At 32.1% G+C, this 18,799-nt stretch overlaps 3 protein-coding genes across 18 annotated transcripts; all 3 read right to left on the reverse strand.

The window, feature by feature from the left end:
* Positions 1–2,584: 2,584 nt before the first annotated feature.
* LOC105795508 (uncharacterized) lies at positions 2,585–4,841 on the reverse strand. 8 transcript variants are annotated; one of them, XM_052628786.1, is made up of 4 exons: positions 4,706–4,841; positions 3,832–3,930; positions 2,960–3,359; positions 2,585–2,847 (listed from the first exon to the last, which is right to left on the reverse strand). In XM_052628786.1, exons 3-4 carry the CDS (start codon positions 3,248–3,250, stop codon positions 2,710–2,712), a joined length of 429 nt encoding a protein of 142 aa, XP_052484746.1. In that variant the 5' UTR covers positions 3,251–3,359; positions 3,832–3,930; positions 4,706–4,841; the 3' UTR covers positions 2,585–2,709. The 8 variants fall into 8 exon arrangements, with proteins under 8 accessions (XP_052484746.1, XP_012480610.1, XP_052484745.1 ...); XM_012625156.2 differs by having other exon boundaries at positions 2,960–3,348; positions 4,706–4,840; XM_052628785.1 differs by lacking the exon at positions 4,706–4,841 and adding an exon at positions 4,124–4,316.
* Positions 4,842–8,439: 3,598 nt separating this feature from the next.
* On the reverse strand, positions 8,440–14,221 carry LOC105795510 (regulator of nonsense transcripts UPF3). 9 transcript variants are annotated; one of them, XM_012625172.2, is made up of 13 exons: positions 13,846–14,221; positions 13,099–13,205; positions 12,746–12,841; positions 12,531–12,629; positions 12,283–12,362; positions 11,799–11,912; positions 11,282–11,429; positions 11,030–11,109; positions 10,210–10,651; positions 9,896–9,973; positions 9,695–9,798; positions 9,550–9,602; positions 8,440–9,028 (listed from the first exon to the last, which is right to left on the reverse strand). In XM_012625172.2, the coding sequence occupies exons 1-12, from the start codon at positions 13,983–13,985 to the stop codon at positions 9,564–9,566; spliced, it is 1,527 nt and encodes a 508-aa protein (XP_012480626.1). In that variant the 5' UTR covers positions 13,986–14,221; the 3' UTR covers positions 8,440–9,028; positions 9,550–9,563. The 9 variants fall into 9 exon arrangements, with proteins under 9 accessions (XP_012480626.1, XP_012480624.1, XP_052484753.1 ...); XM_012625170.2 differs by having other exon boundaries at positions 11,784–11,912; XM_052628793.1 differs by having other exon boundaries at positions 12,295–12,362; positions 12,531–12,650.
* A 1,317-nt stretch (positions 14,222–15,538) lies between these two features.
* On the reverse strand, positions 15,539–17,962 carry LOC105795512 (uncharacterized). The gene is made up of 3 exons (XM_012625181.2): positions 17,787–17,962; positions 16,638–16,907; positions 15,539–15,800 (listed from the first exon to the last, which is right to left on the reverse strand). The coding sequence occupies exons 1-2, from the start codon at positions 17,860–17,862 to the stop codon at positions 16,672–16,674; spliced, it is 312 nt and encodes a 103-aa protein (XP_012480635.1). The 5' UTR covers positions 17,863–17,962; the 3' UTR covers positions 15,539–15,800; positions 16,638–16,671.
* Between the last annotated feature and the right edge of the window lie 837 nt (positions 17,963–18,799).

Genomic DNA, 18,799 nt, shown 5'->3' on the forward strand with positions numbered 1-18,799 from the left:
TTGTGTGTGTGCCGGGGGGGGGAGGGGGGGGGGATGGTTATAATATAAATTGTGCACAAACTAGCTATCAAATCAATCCTGGGGTGATAGAACTAATCAGCTATGAAAGCTGAAACAAGAAACTTTCACACTTTCCTATGGAGGCAACAATGACTAGTAGTTCTCAATGGATCAATTGCTAATAAAGAGATTGAATGATTTCTCTTTTATTGGGTTTTTTCCCTTTCTCTTTAACTGTTATGGACATGGCCATGGCCACTATAACTTTGGGGCTTCTTTTGAGTGTCCACAGCACTTGTGCTGTCCCGACAAGAATAGATAAAAAGTACTATAGCTCGAAATGTATTTTAATCTTTGTATTTTTTAAAATCAGCATGAAAAAACTAAGTAAATTGATATTTTTGTTACTGTTTAAAGATAAGTTGATAAAATTGTAAGATAAATTTATAGTGAAATGATGTGATTTTAATTTAAATATGATATGATATATTTACTTAATTTATTTTAACTTAATCGATGAATAAAACATGATATCAGTTTAAATTAAATTATTACGAAAATTTGTAAACATGTCAAATTATTTTTAAAAAATTTTAATTTAAATTAACATCACATCATTTAATTAAACCCACCTTTCATTACAAAAATCTTTTTGCTAAAGTATATGTACCAAAATGCATTCCAAAGCACATCTACAATACTTTTATATATAAAAGTAACTTCTCTCTGCATTATTACTTTGGATGAATAGATACAAATTTTGGTAGATTCATTTTCTATATTATAATTTTTATGGAATTTTTATTTTTCGGCATAATGCACACTTAAGTAGAGAATTCAAGTTTGATTTCCAATGAAAATTTTGTTAAGAGAGACAACTATACTCTAATAAAACCGAAATAATATATATCTTAATTATACAAAATAATAAGGCAATATTATTTTCATGGTGGGAGTCTTTACTCTTCATAAGTTTGTCGTTAACTGTCTCAAACTACACTCGAAACTTCCGCAAATTCTGTGTCTTTTGTTTGATCTTAATATTTTTTTCATCAAACGAAATCTAGGTTTAAGATACTCTTTGCAGAAAGATCCAAGGCTGCATGCAAAAGTTAAACGTATACCTCAAAATCCATGCAAGGAACACGTAATACCCGTTTAATTAATTCCCCAATTTTGTCTTTTAACTCTTTAAACATTTGCTTTTAAAATCTAGTGATGCGCAAGTGACAAGCAAATAAAGTAGTGCTCGAGAGGAATAATAGAAGTTTTAAGTGTAATTTTACATGTAGTTATCACCAAATATACTTATATATATATATATATATATATGACAAACTAAAGAATGTTGCTCCACTTTCTTTTTATAACATTTTAACATAAAATAATTACATGTCCTATGCGTTATTTAATTATCTTCTTAATTCCTAAACTCTTAATAAAATAGAGAAATAGCACAATTTAAACCCATGATCTTCAAGAAACTGTAATAACGATAATATCAATTAAATTAATATTTAATCAATTAGATAAATATTAAAGAAACAAGATTGACCATTAACTTAAGTAGCAACTACAAAAAAACTTATGCTAGCTAGACTAGAGAGAGAGAAAACATACACAAATAAATCCTAAACAAATTGAAATTGGAATTAGAGATTAGTTATTCAACTTCCAATTTAGCCATACTAGAAATATGGATTTGTATTAGAAAGGGACCACGACTAGGAGAAGTGAGACCAATATTTGGAATCAAGTCTAAAAACTTGCCTAATGGGCTAGAAGACTCTTGTAAGTGGGTTTATTTTTATTTGGGTAGAAGTGAAAAGAATTGAAAATTGTTTGAAGTATAATGTACATAAAAGATTTTCGTTTGAGCCAATTTTGCACTCTTGGACTGACAGCCTGCGCCTGGGCTACAATATTATTTCACTTTCTAGTAAGCCATTCAGGGCTTGATGTCTCATAATAACTTCATATTAATTTAGTAAAAATATCTGAATTCTTCGGATTATATTTAAGTTTTATTCATTAAAAGTAGATAAATTAATTATTGTATAGTAAACTGTTCTTATACGTGATTGGGTTTGGTTTGTTGTGAGTGAGTATAAAGCTCTCCTTTATTTTCTCTATCCATAATCATTGAAGACTTTATAAATAGATCCTGCGTGGTATATGTGTTTTAAACTTGTGAAGCTGTTACCATCATTGAGACACCAACCCCATGGTTGTTGACTTGTTGGATATGTTAAAACACCTTCCAGATTTGTGCCACTGAAAACAGTAAACCTTTGCTGGAGTGGACTGGGATCTCCTAAAAATGAGTTTTATTATGTGATGTGAGACACTTTTGTTGGTGTGAACTGTGAAACAATGCTCCACAAAGATGAGATGATTGATAATATTGGGTTGAGCAAAGGTAAAGGTATATGAGCGTGTAATGACCATATGGGGAGTCACACGTCTCCTACACTCTTACATCATCCAAGTAGGACCAATTTAGAATCTGAGCCGTAGTTTGAGGATCTCTAGTGAAATTTTAACCCTACATCCTACACAATACTAGTTTCTCTCACAAACCAGCTTCAAGATAAAATATTTCATTGGATAATGGAGTAAAATAATATAGAAAAGTGAGCAAGTGTTTGATTGTTGATAAAATGTACATGCATCCTTGATGAATGCTTTGCTTGGTGTTATTGTACACTTTTAGGGAAATACAAAATTATGTTCATGGGGTGGCCAATAGATGCCTTCCCTTGGGCAAGGCAAAGGAGCAGGCTGTGCAATATGAGTAGGAAATTGCTCTCCTGGCATCACCACTGAGAAATCTGATGCATATGATACCTGCCATCACAACATACATACATCAAACATCACAACATACATACATGCATCCATCCATCCATACATACATACATACATACATCAAACACCAGAAAGGAGATCGGGGGCTTACTCTTTCTTGATTCCCAAGTTTCTCAATTGGTCTAGACCCTAAACCACCATCAGTAACTTGATCAGGTGAAGAAAAAGCAGGGTTGGGGCGAAAAAGGTGTTCGAAAATGGCCATTATAAGGAACATTGATATCAAGATAGCTGTAGCAACAAAGCCAAAAGAAATGGCATTCATGGATGCTCCAAAGTCTTTCCAAGGAGTTTCCTTATCAGTTACTGCTTGAGATGGACTTGGATCTGAACTTGTATATATGTTCCATGGCCTTGATCTCTCAGTACCAAACTCATTCATACTTGTTGTAGGAACAAATATAGTCCTTGTGTAATGATCAAAACATGCTTAAAATCACAAAAAAAAGCTGTTCCTCATTCATGAATCGATCATTATCCCTGAAATAAAACTACGTAAGTCATTAACATTATAATTATGACAGTAAAAGGAACAAACTATGTTGTCACGACCAGAAACTGATAAAATTTGGTAATATGCATTTTGGGGAAAATTCACAAGAAGGTGGTGTTGCCAATGACAGTGCCTGACATAAATTGCTAAGAAAGCTTATAAAGGGCCTTGTGAAACCATATCATCAGCACACGGACTGGCTAAAAAGGAACAAAAATTGAATGTTTATTCTAAAAAATCAGGCCAGATAATCACAGATGAGACCTCTAAAACTGACTGGTTTTCAGATGATCAGCCATGGGATGATTCAAAACCGAAAAAAAAATTTGACTCAAAGCTGCAAATAAAGCAGTGACTTAATGCCAGGCGGTGGTGGCATATCATTACAACTTACCTGTGTTTGTGCAGTGTTGCAATTGAATATTTGTGGTATATATGAAGGGGTGTGTGTGTATATATTATATACTAACCTTTTCTTAAAAGAAGTTAAATGAAGGCCTTGGATTTTGGTCCTGGGAGCTAGGAACAAACGTAATCTTTAGCCACTTCAATCCTATAGCTCAACTGCCCTGGAAAATCAAGACACCACCGCTTCTTAATGAATTATTTAAAGAAAGCAAAGCTCAGACCAACCTAGCTTTATACCCCATTTTGAAAATGTAAAGACAAAGTTATATGATAATCCCAGCAGTACCCTTCTTTTTTTTCTTTGATGTCTTGATGTTACATGATCCCTGATGCCTAGCTTAATGAATACTATACCTTGTCTGAAGAAGCAAACCTAAATAAATCAAAAGCATGGGCCTTCTTGTCTGGAGAGAGCCGAAAATTTCAAAAGAATGGCCTATTGCTTCCTTTTTAAAGTTGTTCGCTTTATTATTATTATTATTATTATTATTTTATAATTGAAATTTACACATTAAGGTGGCGTATTGGTTCCTTCATCTACCCTTGTTTTAACCCACATGAACTTTAAAAGATTAAGTTAATCATTTGTTAACCAGCTCCAATATAATTATAATTTCTTAACTGCATCTCTAAGGTGAAAAATTCAAAAGATAATAATTATATTTCAGCAGTTTTTCACATGAAAGATGATTATAAGTATCATTAAGACGCGAGGTAGGCTGTTAAAAATTATAGGGTTATGTAAAGTTATGAACCAAAGTGAAAATAAAGATAAAGATAAAGATAAAGCTGTTAGAAGGCTGCGATGCTAAACTATATGTTTATAGTATAAAAATTTGTAAATATATAGGCATGTGATCAAAGCAAACATAATATGCAAGAAAAACAAATAACAATGGAAATTGAATATTTAAGGGAAAAGAGGTTGGGGAATACCTTACAGCTATGCAGTACCAGAAACGTAATGATTTAAGAGAAGAAAGAAAATTGGTGTGTGGCAAAAAGGGCAGAGCCACAAAAAGAGGATGATGTAGACCACAATTATTCTTCATAGATCTGTGTATTTATATATATATATACTTAAAGTAAACCTGGTGAGAGTCACCTATAAACTGTTACTTTTGCCTCTAAAGCCCTCGTAGCTGTAATTTTTAACACTAAAAATGAAGGGTAACACTGTTATTAGTTAATAGCAAAGGGACCAACATTGTTCTTTTTTTCTTTTTCCCGCGCTATGAAACGGGTATTTTCCGTAAAGCCAAGAATTCATACAAGAATATATAGAAAAGTGAAGGGAAAAATACAAAGCAATAATTACAGCACAAATTAAATTATGAAAGGACCCTGGAGAAAAGGAAGGAAAGAAAAGAGGGTTTGTTTGTTTTTTCACCAAAAGTTGCATTTGAGTGAGACCCTTTGTCAACAAGATAATGAAAATGTCTGTGAATGATGTGAAAGCCTATCTAGACCTATCCCAAAAAATGGAATCAATTTCCTTGTAGTTTTTTTTTTTTTTTTAATTTAAACCCAAACTTATCATCTACCATATTACATGTCCTAAGTGAAAATTTAACACTTAATTCATACAACCAAAGGGAAAACAAAAAGGGGGTGAGTTAAACTTGATATTTAAGTTACTGAACATGAAATTTTGACTAATTAAACAAAGCCACTTCATATGCATAAAGGTCATTTCATGATTGTTTCCCATTTCCATGTAAGACATATTTGTAAAAGAGAAAGAGGACCCCATGATAAGAAAGCAACACTAAAGCAGATTTTTATGAAAAAACAAACAAATTGCCATTCTCCAACCATATATTTTTCTCCTTTTTCTTTCTCACAACCAAATTCCCTGACTCAAGCAAGCAACCCCTTTCCTTTTCAAACAAACAGGTCTTTGTTTTGAGAGTCTTGTAAGCAAGAACTAAGCCTAAAGGCAAAAAAGATCATATTCCATGTGTTAAAGTTTTTTAATAAAAACACACTCCCATATGCCATGGAGAGAGTGCTGTTTATTAATGGTTTATGATTTCAGTTCTTTAATCTTCATCACACTCATAGCTTTGCTTTTTGGGGCTAATTGATTCAGCAGTGAACTACCACTTGTAACCATGTGCCTTCTCTCTCTTTCTTATGGAGCGTGTAGAAATGATGCCATGGGTGAATCAGATAGATTCAAAAGAAGGATTATTATCCATGTTTCTGTGTACATGTGCAATATCATGCTGCTATGCCCCTCCCACCCTCTCTATTGAAACTTATGACAAAAGCTTTTATTATCACAAAATTTTTTCATCATGCCATTGCACAACAAAGATTTCATTTCGTGGATGACTACGTAAAAGATGCCACATGGAAATGAGAAAAAAGTAAAATCAGACAGTTTAGTAATTAGTACGTATGATTTTCGGTATGAATCTATCTTTTATTTAATCTATGTTTAACACGAAATCAAATTCAGATTTATCAAATCCATTGTTAATTTGTAATACTTGAAGTGACTGACTTTTGTGGTAGGCAAATCAGAATACAAGTAAAAGACTTTATTATTTTAAGGATTCAATTACAACCTTTTAAAGTTTGGAAATTAATTTAATATACGTATGATAGTTTGAGAATGTTGATAAATGTGTTTTCTTTGGTAGTGGATGAAAAGTGGGTCGAGATTAGAATCCAAAACCTGGGTAAAATTGAATTTTGGACAACTGTGAGTCCAGACTGAAGCCCATCTCTACCTTCCTAGAATAATATGAGTGTACACAGGGGCCTTAGCATGGTATAATTCTAACTTCAGTCCCTCTAAAATGCAAATAATTTAATTTAAGTCATTTTAACACAAAATTTTGAGCTTTGGGCTCCAAAAATTTTAAATTTTATTCACCCACCTATCATACAATCCCTAACTTCATTCTAAATATACTGTTTGAAATCTATCCATTGCTTATTTTATAACACTTAAATCACCATTGATACGATATGATTCATTCATGTCATGCTTAAATTTGTATCAAATAATAATAAGCAAAAACAAAAGTCAATAATTTATGTTGTAGGCTTGAGAATTTGGGTTCAATTCTAAGTAACCTTATTCCCCATCCCCAATTATCAAAATACTAATACTAATACTAATACTAATAATAATAAAAGAAAGTAGGACTTTAGGTATGCAATTACAGAGTGGAAAATTATCATATTCTTGGGACTTTAGGCCTTACCAACAAAAAGGAATCTTTTTTACTTTACTACAAGATCATACTGTTTTATTTCCATTAAACAGACCTAAAATGAAGTTGCCTCGCCTCATCTGCTTAAGACGTGGATTAGTCTTGATTATAAGGTTACTGATATCCCGTTTTATCTGATCTCTTATATTATTACCTATGAGATGCCATTTGTCAATGCATGTGAAGGTGATTTTATCGATGATACTTGATGATGCAATGAGGAACTCTACATTTATTGCATTAGTTATAACTTGTTTACAGATCCACTACAAAAGCTTGTGCTCCAAACCACAAGCCTGAGTCAAAGGCATGCAGCTGCAACTGAGATTCTGAATTTTATACTTTTATATTGGTATTTTTCTAATCCTGTACTCATTTGATTATTAGACTCCCACTTTGAGATCCAGATTATACGTATGTATATATATATTCACACATATTATGTTGGTGGCAATGAAAATACAAGGTCCATGGACTCTTTAGATATTATCCAACTCGCAGAAACCTTAAACCCCATAGTGAAGAACCCAGAAATGGACCAGTTTACCAAGAACTCAAACCCCAATACACGAGCAAGAATTAGATGAACAAGGAAGCAACAATTGTGAAATGTTTGGTCCCAAACTGAGAAGAAACAACTCGGTTTCTTCAGCCTATGCATTGCAGCTCCAGGTTGCTGTGAAGAGAGCATTCTCGATGAGAAGATCTTCTTCTGTTTCTGAAAGGTACTGTAGGATCTACGACCCGTGTATGAGCTTGGGATCACCTTTTGTTGATGAAGAATGGGAAGAAGAAGAACTTTAAAGGCAAGATCCTAAAAGTATGGAAGAAACTTTTTAGACTTTAGTGTGTCATATTATTTATTTACAATAAATTTTTATATAGCCTTTTTGAGTATGCATTGTTGTTTCGCTTAGTAAAAGAAAAACAACCTTGGTTAATAATTGACTGCTTTTATTGTCTTTGTTTTTGTAGTAGCATTGATGTGATAAAAGGGAAAATCTTTCTTTTATTGTGTTGTATCAATGCAGCTTAGTAAAATTTGGCATTTTCAACAAATTTATTGAAGTAGCCATAGGAAACTAAGATTTTAAATTTTAAGTTTCAAAAATAATATAAATTATTTAAAATATAACATTTATTATGATAATCTTAAAATGAATTTGTACATATGTATCTCATTCTTATAATAAATAAAATCCAAATCCAAATTTTTCCCCAAAGGAATATAAAAAACATTATAATGTTAAAATGAAATTAAAATTTTTCAATGGCAACGAAATTTTATAGCTAATGTGGAAACGATTTCCACAAAATTAGGTGACATAGGTTGGTTTTATTATAAAGTCTTGAACTTCAATGTCCCTTTTTTATTTAATTTTGTTAGGAATATAATTGGTTTGTGGTCTAAAGTCAAAAGTTTTTAGCTCTAAATAGAAATCATTTAGTTAGGTAAGAAAGTAAATTAATTTACTTGTCTAAATCACTCCAGTTCCCTAAAACTGTGGGTAAATGTTCCCCTTCACTCAAATACCAGGGAGACAAGTGCCAACTCTGTTTATAGTCTTAAAAATAGACATATATGGTAGACAGCGCCACAAGAGGCTTTATAATTATAATGACTATAATCTAGACAAAAGACAAATTCTCTAGATTTATATTTACAGTTCCAGCTAAGCTAAAGCAAGAAATCAACCCCAATGGCACAAGTCAGAGGATTATGAATATTCAACCACACCAGGAAGCTGTGACGATAATAGCCTTTTATTTCTCTATGTTTTTTTTTGTTCCTTATATGCTGTGCCATCTTTGACCAAGATCAAGGTTTCTTCAATCCATCAAGTATTATTAACATTGAGATTTTCATCAACCAAGTATTAATTTAAAATAGTATCTGCAACCTCTTCAACTGAACCAGCCTTTCTCTACTTCGCTTTATGGCCAAAACATTGATTACACCAGAAATTGAGACTGTCTCCGGCAAAAGCAAGCGCATGCTCGGAAGTTGAAATTCAACTGACTAAGCAATTTTCTGCAAAATAATGGTTGACGAATGAATGTCATTAGTTTGAAATTGAACAAATCAAGCAGAAAGGTGTTGACCATGCAATCAGAAGCTTTTTCCAACACCACTACATACTCCTCATGGAAATTTAAGTTAATAATGAAAGCTAACAGTGCTACTAAAAAGACCAAAAATTTCCACAACTAAGAGGAAGAGAATCTGCTCTTCAAGCAGATTTAATACCCTTAATTGATAATTGTGATCAATGTTGAATTCAAGATATTGTCAACAACGCAAATCATTTATAACAATAGGACGATCATCAGCTCACAAACGCTATCAAGAAGTGCACCACACTTTTTAGTTCCCTTACCTTGAGATTCTCCAGCAAGCTTTAAGCTTCTAAAACCCTATTTTCTTTCAATGAATAAATGTTTTTTCAATTTTCTCTAACCTACTATAAAAATTTTAGCTGGTAAAACATTGACTCAGATTATAATAAATAAATTATTACGGGTAAATGGCAAAGTTCACAATCAAATACTAACCATTTTAAAATTCACTAAGAACCAGAACTAGATTTCTGTACCCATACTTGTTTCTGCAAATATAGAGAATGGTCAGAAACTTGGTTGGTAAAAATGTAGGAGAAAACAAATAAAGAAATCAGATATTCAAGAATAGTTTGACCACCTCATGAGAACCATACACATTGGCTCTTTTCCCTGGTTTCCCATCATTCACAGCAGATGATCCATTGGCAACTGCTACACGACGGCTGACGTGCTTACTGGATGCTGCATGATTTCAAAAATAGAAGTAAATGAAATGTGAAACTTGCAAATATACACTTGACAGACACCTAGAGTTTCAGCTCCCAAAATCGAAACTAACCATTATGTTCACTTGCAAAAGTTTTACCTTGCCAGCTCCCAACACTTGAGAAATCAACTTTATTATCACCACAAGCCCCTGGACAATTTTCAGAAAAAGAAACTCCAAAGTTATTCTTGATAAAATAAAGCTCTGTTTTCTGCAATCTTGAGTTGCTGCTACTAACTGAGCACATAACACAAACACATGCAGGTTGATTTTGCCTCTGTGTCATGGTAGCAATCAGCTCCAACTTAATTATGGACAATCCCTAGGACAATAATATCCCAAAAGGAACCATATTACGAAGATTTAACAGACCCATATAGCCATACCTTCTGAAGAATCTATAAGTATCTGCGCAGATTGAGAAGCAGATGATGACAAGGACTCATCACTAGCACATGATCCATCAGAATGGCGAAGGGTCCAAACACCATGATCTGTTCTATCTTTGTTTCTGCTACGTCTTTCTAGCTTCTTAGCACCATGCAAGTGATTCCCAGCAACGTTACCATCTGAAGCATTGCATGCATCCTTCAAACCTAAATTTGCATGTGGATGCCAAGTAGGTCGTCTCTCTTTTTCCAAATGTGAGGTCTCAATATGCTGCTCTGACTGGAAGCCGGCACACTGACTTTGACGAGAATCCTTGTTTAACAGTATGCCTCTGATTATTCTGTTTTCGCGTCGTGAGTTCAGTTTGGTAGGAGTTGAACGAAGTATTGTTTTAATTGGAGATGTAAAATTCTGTTGATGCAATATACTTCCAGCCACCTGTGCAAAGAATCATCGTCATAAAGAATGTAACATTCAAAGAAATTAGAGAGAACTACAGCGGTTGCTTGTATGAATTGATAATAGTGGGGCCGGTGCAGTGCATGTGCAAACTATGCCAAAAGAACAAAGCATCTAGCAATAACAAGATCAAACAAATAATGAGCGGAACCATGTTCTTATCTCCTGCAAGTTAAACCCCTCAACCCCGCTACAACTCCTAAAATTCTCACTCTCATTTTCCATAAGTATGCACTCATGCACCCTATTCAGTTAGTCCAAGCCTCCATCAGAACAAGGAATGAATAACAGAAACATAAACAATGACTGAATAGTAGAACCACTAGAATATGAGAAAAAGGGGAACAAGAGGCTCACATGAGAAATTTCTTTCTCTTTCCCTTTCCCTTTCAGAAGCAGAACTTTATTTTTATCAGCATCAGTAATTCTAGTAGCTCCTGGAAAAGTGAGAATGAGACTTTAAATTTGACACATGAAACTTGGGAATGCAACCACAAACAAGAAAACTCTTTGACTGGTGTCATGCCAACAAACAAATAACAAGAGATAATGTAGAGTAATAGCTCATTTAACACCGGAAAATGATAATGACTTTTATTAGGCATTTACCACTTTCCTCTTCAGATACTTCAGTTCCCACAGATGATGCCAAAATAACAGGCCTATTGGAAAGTTGCTGCTCATCCCTTCTAGAAACCAGAATGTATGTCGATTTGTCTTTGCCACTTGCATTTTTCAAGCTATCCCTTAGAACATACTGCCACCATATAAGACAAGGTATTAATGATGCATAAACTCCCAACATTTTATGAGGAAATCCATAATGAATCTAAAAATATCCAATTTAACACTTCATCGTCTTTACATAGCATATGAAAGAAATTATTCCCCAGATCTTTTACATTTGTTGCACAATGTGCTCTAATATGTTAATGAAACCATCTGTTCATTATTTTACAGCAAAAGCCAAGAATGTACAACAATTTCACAGTTCACACATTAGTGCTTTATTGAACCTAAAAATCTATACACCATTACTATATGAGAAGACGGACAGAAACATGTGTCCTCACCCAAAAAAAAAAAAGGAAAGGGAGCTTTGACTAAGTACCAAATATATGCATACCATTGTAGTAGAACCCCGCCTCTTTTCAGAACCTCTTTTTGATGATGCTGAACTTGGAATCCCACCAGATTGTCCACCAGCTCTTCTGCTAAGTTTCCCATTAGACAGTGACTTCTGTCATAGAATATTATTAGAATTCCAAAGTTGTATCCATTGGCCCAAGCAGTTCACATGAAAGAACTACAGTAAATCAGCAAGTAATTTAGCACATGATAAAATAAACCAGGAAAGGAAAATTTTCAGACTGAAATATAGTACGTCAAAAAAGGTTTCTTCAGAAATTTAATTCTCATTGGTTGATGCCATTGATTGATTTTTGACAGGTACTACTCTATCAATTTACTTTTATATTGCAGCCAACAAACCAAAGAAATGACTATTTGACTCTAGGGCTTGATGATAAAACACAAAGAAATGATACTAAACAAAACAGAAGTGATGATTTACTGTTAACTGGTCTGTTACTGTAATTATAATATATTACCCGTGATCCAACCTTAGCAGCTCTTTTCTGTCTAACAAAATCCATTAAAGGTGTAACTATGGAAGAATCCTTCAGTGCACCTGAAAAAAGACATTAATGGCATGATTGAAAAATATCAATGCATAGAGACACCAAATTTCACACTAATAAAAATTTTGTCACGTAACCAAAAAAAAAAAAGAACTTTGTTTTCATTTTCTGATAATAAAACTTCAGAGTGCATATGTGAAAAGATTTGTGTGACTAACCAACTCTTTCAGCCTCCCTCCTCTCTAATTGTATCTCTGCACTAGGAAGATTCTCGACTGGCTTCGCAAGAAATTCAAGGAACTCCAAATACTCAGGATCTAGATGTTCATCAAGAAAGACTTGTATTTGTGAACAGGAAGATAGTTTCATGTATGAGTAGAAATTCAATCCATTTTAGAGTTGAGCTATACTTAAAAGCAAGACAGCTTATTACCTTTGAATATAGTCCCTTCACAATCATCATTTTTAGCCCAGAGTGTGGGAACGCATTGGGAAGGTGCATACTCAACAATAGTTTTAAACTGTGCCCCTAAAAGAAGCGAAATAATTCATTTACTTTGAAAAAGGCTAATGGAAGCAGGTTAATTAAAAAAATGATAGATCATTCATAAGCTTGTCAAGACTAGATCCTGATTCTGTCAAAAAAAATCATTTTTATTTTGGCAATGAAGATGATCTAACATCTCCAAACAACTCATAGATTTCTGGCTGTTAGTTAAAAGAGATATACTCTGCAATAAAAATTCATGTGACACTATATCAATCTCTTTGAAGTTCATCAATTACCTTTCTCATTAACAAACACATGACCGTTAAAGAACTCTGCAAACTCCAAGACATCCTCAAGGCTCTTGAAGTCTATGTACAGTCTGGAACAAGACTGATGCTTCTGACTGCAAAATAATTTTGAAAACTATAATAAGATAATATCTTTTTTGTGTATGCTCACTACGGAATTCTGGCTATAAACAATTAAACAAAAGCTAGAACAGAAATATATGCAAGACCAACTGCATGAATTAGTCTCTCAACAGTATCTACATCGTACATTCATATTTGATTAACATGGCAAAATCTCCTTCCCTGTTAATAAACTTACTTTATAGCAGAGGCAGACTCCTACAAAGAGCAGAGGAACTTGTATGAGGATAAAAGGAATGATGAGGTGACTGAAACTGAGTTGTCAATTAAGCAAAGGAAAGCCAAATATTAAGCAAAATGAAACAAAGCCCATTTCCAACAGACTAGCATTAAACCCAAAAAATTACATAATCTGCAGATAAGAAACCTAATATAAATGGGAATATAAAACAATATTCATTTAAAAATAACGACTGTTACTGCTAAAACAGTAATAATGCAGTAAATGCAAAACAAAAAAAGCCATGCAAACGCACCCTTGAAAAAAGGGAGGGAAAACCAAACTAGAAAGAGATAGTCATAACAAAAATAGAAACAAGAAAAACAGGGATAATAAAATACCAAAAAAAAGTGTAATTAAGAATGTAATTAAGAAATAAAAGAGAAACTAACCGGTTCTTTCCTGGACGGAAGGAAAACCAGTTGTAACGGCCAGCAAAGGCACTATCGACTTGTTCGATAAGCATGGCCTCCGTAATGGACGGTGGCAAGTGGCGGAGAACCACTTTGGTTCGATCCAAAGTCCGCTTCATGCCTGCCGGAACCCTAAAAACACCACAAAAAAATCCCCCTGAAATGAATTCGACAATTGTCTTTTACAAAAGCTGGCTTCGAAAACAAACGCGATAAACAGTGCGAGATCACATCTTCTTGTATAAAGGAGTTGATGATCGATCGATTAGCAGTACGGAATGCTAATTTTTGCGAAATAAAGCCCAATCGCCATGCAGGAGTGGTAGAGTAGAAGAAAATTTAAGAATGGGATAATAATAAATATTTTGTTTTAATAATATGATTTTAAGTTGTAATTGCTCTTTATTTGTACTAATTTCAAAAAAAAAAACAGAAAATGTTTAATTAATTATATTTACTTAATTTTAATAATTAATTAATTGATGTGACTCTAACAAATTTGATTTAATTTATTTTCAATAACTTAAAATTTTCCCAATTCATTTCTAAAATATAATATTTCCATAATTAATAACTTTGGTTTGATACAAAAGCGAATTTGATATACATCTTAGGTCATGTGTCTTATATAAATATATAAAAAAACTCTTTTTGAATTCCAAATATATCCAATATTTTACATGGTTAATAACTTAACAAAAATCAATAATATATATTTACCTTCAGATATAATTTACCATTTTACTAAAATTTTATTCTAATGTTTTTGTACATTTTAATTTTATTATATATACTTTATTATTTCTTTTAATTATATATGTTGACTGAGTTAGTTTCACAAGTTAACTCTACACCGATTTAAGATTGATGAAAATACCATAATAAACAATTATTTTACTTTTAATTAATTTCATATGTTATCATTAATTAATTTCAAATCATATATTTTATTATTTATCATATGTTCTAAATTTATGATTTTCCGCATATACATATATTTTTAATAAAAATTAAATTAACATATATATTTTCATTTCAAAAATTATCATGTGTTTTTTAATAAATTCATTTAATTTTGTTTGATATATTTGAATTAGAAAAAATAGAGTATTTAAATTCAATGCACTTTTTATTAATAATTTTCTTGAACCATTGTGAATCTAATTCATACAGAAATATTAATAAAATTTTAATTGGCATGCATAGTATAATACTGTGTTCCTACTTTCAACTATAAATTTTCATTATATATTTGTGCGGTAAAATATCCACTTCCATGAAATTCTTATAAGAAAGTTTTTTAGGTTAAATTCCATCTGTCATTCGTCCCGAGTTTTCCTGTTACTTTTGGATTCATCCCTGATTTCCCAGATTTTCTCGAGAATGAGTGGAAAAATTCTAATGATAGTTTTCAACTAAGAATTGAATTACATTTTATTCATTTTATTAAAAAATAACAAATTGATCATTGTATATTAGATGAAAAAGCAAACTAATCCTTCTAATAATAATTCTATCCGTTTGATCCATATATACCAGCATAAAATACATGTTATATATCACGTAACACTATCTAATTATTTTGTTAGCCACACTCTTTTTTTTTATATTAAATCATAGTTGGGTAGGAAATTGTCTAACATATTTTCATCTCTAAAAATGAGAATGGATGTAAAAATGACTTATTTACAAACAATGAACTAACTTCTTTCAAACATCTTGTACAAAATGGTAACCGACCAACCCCATTTCTAATCATCCACAAAAAACTTAAATTCATAATAAATTCCATTTCAACATATCATTACAAATAGTACAACTTTAAGGTTGAAAAATTATCAGACCTCACCACAGCATATGCCTAAAATCCTGACATTGTCCTTCATAAAAATGAGATTCCTAAACAACACACAAGCCACTGTTGCCATTTAAGCCTGTACATCAAAGAGCAATTAAACTTGGTGTCAACAGATAAATGAAGAAAACATAAAATTTGTGCTTGGTTGAGTGGAAAAGTGAGGAAAAAAAAAAGTTTGTGTTTGTGTTTGGTAGAAAAGAAAAGAAAAGAAAACAAGAGAGATTACAATTTTCCATCTTAATGCATAAAAACAAATCATTCTAAATTAGAATGATAAGACAAGAGAAAATAAGAGAGAGATGTAACTTATTTCAAATTTATGCATTTTTCAACTCTACCAAGCAATGAATAGATATTAAATTACTTTTTCTTTCAATCCTCCATCCTTCGTACCAAGCACACAAATGGAAAGAGAATATATTTTCTTTCTTTCTATTTTTCTAGTCATTCGATTTTCTATCTTTCTAATTTTCTTTAATGTAAAACCACATAACAACAATCATTGCAGAAGGTATCAACGGAAAAATTCAACATGAAGCAAATGATTGTCAAGAATCAGACAACACCAAAGGTTGACATTCCACAGCAATGAAGGAACTAAGTCCCTAGTCACCAGTGTGTTGTATGCATAGGCACATGGAAGGGAAACAAATATTCAAAGATGCAAAAGGATATAGACTTGAGTGTCAAACTTTAACATGCACAGGGAGTGCCCAAATGGTGAGCCCCAAAGTTTAGATCAGTGAAAATGATTGTAATGTTCTTCATTTACACTTAGATCATAATGTGTGGTGTCCAACTACTAGAATACAGATATGGATAAAAGAAATTTATTTCCTCCATGCAAAAAAAAAAAACAGGGGATCACTGAATGTTGGTAATTGAGAACCAGAAAGACAATTTATATACACACCTCAATTAGGATGAGCTCAGTTCTCAATGTGCTGCTAGTCCCGCAGGCCAAGCTCGACCTCGAGCTCATCATCTTCTTCAAACAACTTCAAAAGACGGGCATATTGTTCATCTCGTTTCTTCTTTTGCCACAACTTGAAAAGGAAAAATGAAAACAACCCGACCGCAACAAGTCCAAGCACTATGAAGATTACCTTGGTCCCAGTATTATTAATTGCATTAGATTTCGTGTTTGAGCTGTTGTTTGAACCTTTAGAGTCATCAGAAAAACCTGAATTTTGAAACAAATTGAAGCAACTCGCTCAATACTTTCATTAATTTGGTAAGCAGCAATGAGAACAATGTAGAATTTGAAGTCTATTACAGCAACATAATCAGTGTCCCTCAACAAAAAGATTCAAGTAAGGCTACAAAGCAAGTAAACCAAATACAAGGAATATGGAACCATCTTCATGCAATGTCGGCAACAAATCTACAATTATCTAGATCAGTTATGCATGATAACATAGTTCCATGTGAACTCCATTTAATAAATCATCATAATTTCCTAAAATTTCATGGAAATCTGTACAAGTAGGTTGGATTTCAAGCCCAACTTAGTTTGATCATGCTATAAACAATTAAACATACTAATTGCCTACTTAAACCACTAAATAGCAGATCTATTTCTTTCAACTTACAAGTAAAAAAATCTATCTTTATGGCTAAAATTCCTCCTAGTAACAAATTCTCACAACCGAAACAAAAGAAGCTTTGCAATTTAAATTTAAAAAGAAGAATCCTTCCCCAATTTCCATCCTTCCCCGAAAGAAGAGAAAAAGAAACAAAAAAATTGCTCTATTTTCATGTTCATTAGATGCTAATTTTATCAACAACCAAATAGAGAATATTAAACAATAGTAAAGACAGAAAACATAGAAAGTTTTCATGAAGTAATCAAACAAAACTAAATGTGAGATTTGCATGACTCGGTACATAAAAATTGTCCGATCTCAACGAACAAATCAACTGCATAAATCAGCAATAGAATAAACTCAATTTCCAAGCCATTAATGATTCGAAATTCGACCAGAATAATTTGATAATACAATTCAAAAAACATAAAAATTCTTTAGAAAAATGATGAGTATAAGCGATCTAAGAAGCAAACCTGATATAAAGTGTAGAGAAACGCAAGCGAAAAACAGTAAGAAACGGGGCGATCTACTTCTTGAAATTTCAGTCATCGTCTCAAATCTCTCTCCCTTGGCAGAGAAAGAGGAATCGGTCTCTTTCGGCCTCCAATGCGATTATATTCTTTCTCTTTTTTTTTTTTTTCCAATAGCGAGACTTACAAAGACGCGGATTTTGTAATGTTGCCCCCATCTATTTTTACTTTTTCAAATCTAACTCCCTGCTTGGAATTTTGTTTTTTTTTCTTTCCTTTTTTTTTTTACTTTTTATTTACGAGAATTTGGTACACCTCAATGTGGTGAGTATTTCGTTTTCAGTTAAATTTTTTTTTTTAAATTTTGTTCAGTTATATAGTTAATTTTGTTAACATAAAAGTTGATTATATTCTGAAATTTTCAAATAAAATATGTTTTGCAAATAACATGAAAAGATAAATACCATATTTTTATTCCTCATTTTCACCCAATTTTGTAATTATTTTTTTCAAAATATGATGATTCTACCTTTTTTTCTTCTTATGTACTAATAATGTAAAGTGATTAAAAATTGGGTAAAATTACTTTTTAATTGTACTAAAATATTTAAATTTAAATTTTAAAATAAAAAAACCCTTAAATACTATATCAATGGAGTCCATTTTGTAATAGCAAAGGTTAAAATGAAATACTGTCAATATAAGAAGATATGATTTTGAGTGCGTCAAACGTATTATCTTTCTATTTAAGGTTTGGGAGAAGACTATAAATAGTTCTAGACATTGTATCAAAAAAGCAGATATGATAAGAATTTATAATAAAATTAATATTAAAAATAAAAATAACAATGTTTAGTTATTTATTTTGTTGTGCTTTCCAGATATCTCTTCCTTTATTCAATAAAAAATGGAATGAAAAACTCCGTATACTAAATAGTATTCTAATGTTTTAATCATTTTTATTTGAATTAATATTATTAGTTAAAATTTATTGTTGGATTTCTTCTAAGAAAATG

This window comes from Gossypium raimondii, chromosome 3 (assembly GCF_025698545.1).
Source record: "Gossypium raimondii isolate GPD5lz chromosome 3, ASM2569854v1, whole genome shotgun sequence".
In the NCBI taxonomy this organism is placed as follows: Eukaryota; Viridiplantae; Streptophyta; class Magnoliopsida; order Malvales; family Malvaceae; genus Gossypium; species Gossypium raimondii.